At 50.5% G+C, this 8,036-nt stretch overlaps 1 protein-coding gene across 1 annotated transcript in view; it reads right to left on the minus strand.

Annotated features, from left to right (window-relative positions):
* Positions 1-8,036, minus strand: part of LOC310911752 (aryl hydrocarbon receptor-like) — a gene marked incomplete at its 5' end in the record, with an annotated part of 37,159 nt that overhangs the window by 27,180 nt on the left and 1,943 nt on the right. The window contains 2 exons of the mRNA XM_083865674.1: positions 6,868-7,061; positions 7,137-7,312. Coding sequence (XP_083721800.1) covers positions 6,868-7,061; positions 7,137-7,312 — 370 coding nt within the window. The remainder of the gene's footprint in view (positions 1-6,867; positions 7,062-7,136; positions 7,313-8,036) is intronic.

An 8,036-nucleotide genomic window follows, 5' to 3' on the forward strand; every position in this document is an offset into this window, starting at 1 on the left:
ATGGATCTGCCTTTCCCAGCTCCTGGACTGCAGGGCTGCCAGGGTCAGAGGCAATGGGAGCATCAAGTTGACTCTGGAAGCAATTGGATAGCAAGTCAGAAGCCAACAGCCATCAGCACATGAAGAAAGCCAGGCTCTGTAACAGGCGCTGTACTCCCTGTGCTTTGCCAAAGCAGCTGACGAAACTCAGCTCCTCCATCTGCACGGAGCTGATCATGTTGGATCTCAGATGCTGCAAAGGCAGGATGTTCCAGATTCAGGCTTTGGGGACAAAGAGCAGGTTTGTGCCAGCACCCTTCCAGCAACTTGCTTTTCTGATTGCTGGGAGCAAAATGCAGGAGCTATGAATTATTCAAGGTCTCCAGTCCCCCTCCGTGAGCTCCCAGCCTGCTGTGCTGGAGGTGAGAGATAAAAATAAACCTGGCTGACAGGAGAGCAGCTAAAGCTGCTGCCCTCTGCTCAGGGCTCTGGTTTAATGGCTTGATATTGCCCCTGCAAATGGAAATCTTGATCCCAACCACTGCCTACAGGCTTTGCTATCAGAATTTGGGCTGTAGGACCAGAGGAGACATATTAACAGAACTTCATCAAACAGCACCTTTTCTGGCTGGCATCCTGCCTGGTGTCCCCTGGCTTTATCTCCATAAATAGCCCTGTGCAGCCCCTTGGGTCAGCAATTCAGCAGAACTGTTAGAGCACATCAGGCTGATGGAGCAGAATGAGCCAGGGTCACCCTCACACACAGCTCTCTGCTGGCTCTGTGCTGTCACCAGGAGAGCAGGAGGACACACCAGGGGTGGGTTTCCTTCCTCCATCTCCAGGTGTTTCCCAGCCTGGGAATCTGTTTCACACAGTGCTGCAAGGACACCTTGCTGCGTACCTGGTTTGCCAGTGAACTCCTGAACCTGCCAGGGTTTTGTAGACCTGGGAAATCTCTGCACTGCCAAGCGGGAATTAACATTTTAGAGAGGATATCTCCCAGCTCCCTTCCCTCCACACAGCAGAAGCTGGTGGAAGCTGGGTTTTCATCAGCCACTGACTGCAAAGAAGAAAAATTAAACAACTCAATTCTAAACCTGCTCCAGATGTTGATGAAGGAGAAGGAAACCAAACTGCTTCCTGACTCTTTAGGAGCTGCAGGAGAGGGCTGGGCCATCTGGATGGCCACTGTCAGTCTGAGCAGGTTGTGGAGAGAGGAAAGAGGATTTTGGTAATGGTGCTCCCTACAAGCCTTCAGTCAAACACACCAGCATGTACCAGCCACTCAAGGGGAAGGATTGATTGATTTCTTAACAAAACTGCCTTTTATCCGCTTCTCTCTTTCCATCATTTGTGCCAACCCCCTGAAGAGTTGGTCTTACCTCACAGTAAAGTCTCTACTTCCACAAGTGGATCACCAGATCTCCCTTTCCCATCCACTTGTCCAGCTTCTCCTTTCTCATCGCCAGTGGGATCTGCAGCTCTGCTGCTTGGTGCACCCCCCTCACATCAAATAATCCCTCAACATTGTTTTTTACCTACCTTTTACTGCTAGTAAGAGAGAAAATATTGGAAATTTAGAAATCATCATATAAATGGTGAGGGAAGTGGGCACAGATTTGCTGATGTCAGGCCACAGAGCCCTCTTCTCCCTGCCTTGCTGAACCATCATCAGCAATGCTCAAAGCCTACTTTCCAGGCACTGGCAAATATTTCTGACTTCCCATTTGTTAATTCATAATGGATACCATGGTTTTACTTAATTTTGTACCTGTCAGAGCTCCCTGTTGGCAAAAATTTCATTAAACAAATTAATTATTTATCCCTGCCTGAATGATGTGGATACCTTGCTTTCCAAGACCACTCGTGGTTAATAATGGATGGCCTCTTAAAAGATTTCACCGCACTTCTAGAAGCAAGGAGGCCTTGACTACATGTAGCCTTTGGCTGTGTCACTTGGGTCTCAAAGGGAGAAGCATATGCAGGAGTTTAAACAAGGACAAAATTGACAAGGACCTGCCAGACTTTCCTTCTTCCTGCAGCATCATCAACCCTCCCTCTCCCACTGCTCCTCCCTCAGGAGCTTAAGCATCCATCGCAGAATGGTTTGGGTTGGAAGGGGCCTTAAACACCACTTGGTTCCAGTCCCCTACTGCGGGACACCTTCCACTAGACCAGGAAGGATTATCCCATGCCAAAGTCTCAGCATGGAGCTTCTTTGCAGCCCTGCTCTCCAGCCTGCCTTTGCAGGGGCCCTTGAGACAGCCCAACTGCTTGCAGGTAGCAGAGCAGGCAGCCCCCAGGAGCCCGCTGTGAGCCCCAGGGAGCTCCAACAGAGTCAGGGAAAAACACTTGGCAAGGAAAGCACAGCAGGAAAACAGCCTACCTAAGGGAAGTCACAGGACTTCTCCACCTTAAATTGCTCCTCTGAGGTCAGCTCATTACCTAGGCAATTAAGAGCACACAGTGATCACAGGACCAGGCTTTGTTTTTCTTAAACTAGCCCTTGGGCTTCACTGCTACAGCTCTCTGCAGTCCTTGACAAACAGCTCAGGAGGAGGGAGGGCACACAAGTGAAGGGATGAGAAATGTTAGTCCCGTTAATCCCGTGCACCCCATCTTGAGCCCTCATCCCTGAGCAGAGGTTTCAAAGGCACAGTTATATAGTCTATAATAATTACATAATTAAAAACACTTTTCCTGACCGCAGTTCAGGCACTTTCTGGGCCATCACCGCTCCAGCAATAACAACCCGGGTTCATATCACAGTTCAAAGTGTGAGGCTAAGCCCCGAGGCTACACATTGATTCTACAACAGCTACCAACGATTTTAAGAGGACTCTGGGAAAATCCCCAAGCCCCCAGATTCCACAAGAGTGTTATCTTTTAAAGATACATGGGAGAGAAAATTCGCTTAAGTTTTGGATACAAGATCTTAAGCTTCTGTATAGAACAGACCCATGCAGAGCTCAAACCCACACAAAGCCCGGAACAACTCTCTGATCCACAGTCACAGACTTTTGCAGCCAACAAGACCCACTGGAGCCAAAAGTTTCTAAGGCCACAACACATGCCAGGGTATCGCTCCCTCTCCTCCCAGGCAGTGATGCACCTGAGCTGCCCAGAGAGCCAGGCAGGATGCTGTACACAGGCAGAAGTGCATCTGCATCTCTGAGGATGCCCACTTCAAGGCAGGGTTAGCCCATTGCTATGGGGTTCAAACATGCAGCTCCTGGCATCACAGACTGACCTTTCCCTGCTGCTCCTCCTACAGCTCACAAACCCTAGACTTGATTCAGAGCATCAAGAGAAATCCCACAGATCAATCACTGAACATCAGGCACAGGTCTACGACTGGCATAGAGCAGCCTGGGGACACCCAGCTGGTCCCCAGGGGCAAGTGAGTGCCCAGCAGGGGCTACACACACACCAGAAGGGCCAGGCTTGCTGCAGGAAGAACAGCTCAGATGAACTTCCCAGCACACTGCAAGAACAAACTGCAAGCGACACTTCTCCAAAGTGAGCTTGGTCCTTGTGACATCATCTGCCAGTTGACCTTCCACCAGGAGTTTAAGTGGCTCAAGCTACACAGATGGCACCTGACAGCCACATGACAAGGTGCCTTAGAGGCATCTTCTTTTTTTGATAAGAAATCCTCACGCAGAGCAAGACAGGAAACCTTCCCCTGGAAAATCTTTCCTCTCTCCCCCTTTCCAGAAGGTGAGGGAGGTGGAAGAGACAGGGACTCCTCCTCCTCTCCCAGCAGCGTGAGCAGAACAGGGAGGGATTAGCGGGAAGCAGCCCTGCCAGGCACCACCGGGATAAGCTGCTGGCACACCGCTGGTGTTACATGCTGTGCACCCCTTGGCACAGCCAGCCCACAGCAGCACTAGGGCTCGGGGACGGGGAGGTGCCTGCAGCACAGTCCCACCTCTTTCGAACCCCGTGAGCTGAAAGAGCCTCCAGCAGAGCAGGGAGGAATAGTGAATGAGAATTACAAACACTTGTTTACCAAGGCAGATAAGAAATAAGGCATTTGGGAGGACTGTTGTAGGATGGGAAAGGAAGAAGTACAAGCCTTTAAATCAGCCGGCACTCATGTTTGGATAGGACCCTCAGCTTGGAAGCCAGCCTCAGCTCCTTTTAGCCCTCCTGATCCTGGTGTTAGGTTCTGGTCAGTGCTGCTTCTCCAGCAGGATGGATGTCAGATGGGCTGGATATCCTGCTACCTGGCAGGACACCTCTTCCAATGTTTCCATCCCTCCCTTGATCCTGCTCCCCTCCTACACTCACCTCTTTCATGGTAAGGAAGCACTTGTGTGAACTTGGGATTGCAAAGTTAGGCAACAGGGGGAAGGGAAAAACAAAGCACCTGGGAATCTGACAGAGGACAGTTGTGCCCCATCACAAAGGGAGTCTTTCATCTTCCATGGATCAGGAGACCTTGGCTGAGACCCCTTCTCCCCCAGAGCTGCTGAACACACCTGGCATTGAGCTGCTTCTTGCTTTGTTAAACTGGAGAGATCTGAGTGGAAAAAACTGAGTGGAATCAGTCCACAAACACACACAGGATGCTCTTGTCCTTTGCTATTCCAAAGCCCTGCGGAAAGCCACCAAACCCAGCACATCAGCCTGAGGAAGGGTTTGCTGGGGTAAATAACCCTGCTCAGTAAAGGCTGCACTTGATGATCCCTAAACCACCTCAAAGATTAAACAACAGAACACTATGTAGCCTTAAATTCTCTGATTCTTGTCACTGAACTGTAGGCCTTTAGTGGTGCCCCCATGCAGGCAGAGAGGCAGCAAGGACAGCTTCCCTTTGGGCTATATAAAAAATAAAAATCCTGTCCCCAGGAAAAACGCATCCTTATAAAAATCAAAGACTTTAAGCCCGTACAAACTTCCTCATGTATTAGCTATGCATAAACCAAGATGATGATGTAACATTAAAACCAATTAATAATTAATAAATCAATAATTATTTATTCTGGCAGGGGATGGGCTGGCATAAACCTGCTGGGTGAATTGCTGTCAGTGATCATGGGCAACACCTGAGGCCTGCTCCAGCTGTTTCTCCTCACAGTCCATATCACCAAATCCCAGATTTTGTCCTTGCTTTCCCTCCATCTTCTTTCAGGGACCATTCAAGCAGGGTGGATGGACAGATAAATAAATAAAGTCACTTAAGATAAATTATTTTGTTGATAAGCTTACCCAGAGTTCCAATTAAGGATTATTTTTAAATCACAAACGACTCAGCTCAGTCTGTAATTGCTGGTCTGCAATTGCTACTCGCATCTGAAAGGCTGAAGCTTTCCTCCTTCCCTGCCACACCTGCCTCAAAGCTGTCCCACAGTCTGGCACAAACGGGAAATCAGTGGCATGGAATTAAACTAGATGGAATGACACGGGGAAAAAAGACACTCAAAACAAATGAGGCAATCTCTGAACAGTAAATTTCCTGATAACCTGGCGCAGCAAGGCAAATTGGTTTCCCAGCTCACCCACTTGCCAATCCTTTAGGCCAGGTTAAAAGAGAGTAGGAAAAAAAAAAGAAAAAAGTGGTGTTTCTGTGGCCTAAAACCGCAACATTTTCTGGCCACTGCTAGTCCACCAGGAAAATCCAAGGATGCCTCAATGCCCTCCTGAGGGCTCCTCTTAATTACAGCGCGGCAGAACAGTTCCCAAAAATAAAGGCTCCCAGATAAACTGTAAGCACATAACATGGAATTACCACTCACTGCCAGCACAGCGAGTCTATAGTAATAGAGAGAAAAAAGCCACTTCCATGGCGAACCTCCCCAACCGGCACGCACAAGGCTCTGCCTCACCCTCCCGCATAAACCGGAATTTTCTACTTCAGCAGAACCCACAAACAAAATCAACTTCATCCCTCCAGTTCCCCCCTGTCCCACGGCAGGGCCGGACGCAGCCCCAGCCTGGCAGCTGGAGACAGCACAGCGAAGAAAGGTGGGCTAGAAAAGGGGGGAAAGCAATTCTAGGGGAAAGAAATCAAAATTCTGAAGGGTAAAAAGATGAAATTCTAGGGCAGGTAAAGAACAAAATATTCGGGGGTGAGGGAAATAAAATCCCAGGGGAGGACGGCAAAGTTCCAAAGGTGTGAAGACAGGAAAGACACAAAATTCGAGGGGGCAAAACTCACCAGAATTTGAGGTGGAAAAAAACCCAATTAGGGTGGGAAGGAGCCCCAAAATCGAAGGAAGGGGGGTGGGGGAGAAATCAAACCCAAAATTCGAGGGGGAAAAAAAAAACCTCAACAGCAAAATTCGAGGGGGAGAGGGAAATCCCACAAAATTCGAGGTGTAAGGGAGGAATCAATTTCAAGGGCAAAAAAACCCAAAAAAACCCTGAACAAACAAAAAAAATCGACACTGTTAGAGACACAAACATTCGAGGGCGGAAACCCCACACAATTCGAGTGCGGGAAAACCCGTCAAAATTCCAGGAGGTAAACACAAGATGGGAAGGGAGGAAAGAATCTCGCTAAATTCGAGGAGGGATGGATTCGAAATTCATGAAAGTGGGGAAAGAACCCCAAAAATTCTAGAGGAAAAAAAAAAAAAAAAAAAAAAAAAAGCACGATTCAGGGAGGGAAAGAAAGCGAGTTTTTGGTGAGGGAAACCCCGTAAAAAATCTAGGAAAGAAAAAAAAATACCCCAAAAATTCTAAGTGAAAAATACTCTGTGTAAGAAAGTCCCACGAAGTATTTTGAGGGGGTGGAGGGGAAGGAATTGCCGAGGGGTCCAACAACATGCCGGGAGGGAGTGACACAGCTGCAGGAGGATGCAGCGGCGAAGGAGAAGGGGGACAGCGCACAATTCCAGGCAGGAATTACGAGCAGAGGGAAGCGCTGGTTATATCCCTTACCGCCAAAGAAGCTCCTGGCGCGCAGGAAGCCGGCACTGAGGCGGAGCACCGACAGCTTGTCCAGCCCGGCCACCACGTCGGGCGGAAAGGGCAGCAGCCCCGCCAGCCGCTCCAGCTCCCGGTTCAGCCGCTCCCGGTGCCGCCTGGACGGGTTGGAGCCGCCGCCGCCGCTTTCGGCCGGGCCTGGCCGCGTCCTGCCGAGCACAGCCGCGTTACCGGGGAAGGTGAACTCCCCTCAGCCCTGCCCCGGCCCCCTCGCCCTCACTCACGCCCGTGGCACCGGCTTCCTCCGCCTGCGCCCCGCGTACATGGCCGGGCCGGCCGCGCCCGAGCAGCGCTCCCTCAAGGAGAGAGGCAGCGAGATCGTGAACGGCCCGCCCCCGGCGAGGGGGAGACGGGGGATGGACGCGGATTTGGGGCGGCCAGGGATTGATGTACGATGGAGCTGTGAAGGGATTTGGGGCTGAAGGGGGAGTGGGAGCTGATGGAGAGAAGGGGTGATGAGTGGGAAGGATGGAGGGGGTTAAGGAGGAGGTGAAGGGTGCTGACGGAGGTCTGGGGTGTGAAAGGCGAGTGGAAGGAGTAGGGGGTGATGAGGAATCGGGGGGCTGAAGGGGGATTTCGGGTGTGACAGGGCTGTGGGTGAGGGTGAGCAGGGAGCGATAGGTGGGTGGGGATATGAGGGTGGTGCTGGGGAGTGCTAATGGCTCCAACAATCCAGCTAGTGCTTTGCCAGGGCAAAGCACAGAGCGGCCTGCCGGGTTGCAGAAGGGTTTGCAGATAAGGGAAGAGGCTGGTAAAAGGCAAATCCTGCCATGTGGAGTCTATCGTGCCAATATCCTCCCTCACGTAATGGCTCAGATATGAAAACTCTGTTCCCAAGTAAGGGCGACATTCACACATAAACTGAAGGTACCAATCTTGACTGATGGGCCATAATTAATTCAACTACGCTCTCTTGAAGACAGCTGCAACATCTCAGAAGGTGTCAAGGGTCCCAAAGTGTTCCATAAGCCACAATATCATCCAGGGCGAAGCTCCTCGCCCCAGGGGAGGTACAGGGGATGTTCCCACGTAGCTTCAGCAGAATATAAACCCCATGCACATAGTGTTTGTTGGACTCTTTTCTTTCACCACTCGATGGATGTAGTCTGCAGTCACCACCTCGG

This window comes from Zosterops lateralis, assembly GCF_965231275.1.
Source record: "Zosterops lateralis genome assembly, chromosome: 7".
In the NCBI taxonomy this organism is placed as follows: Eukaryota; Metazoa; Chordata; class Aves; order Passeriformes; family Zosteropidae; genus Zosterops; species Zosterops lateralis.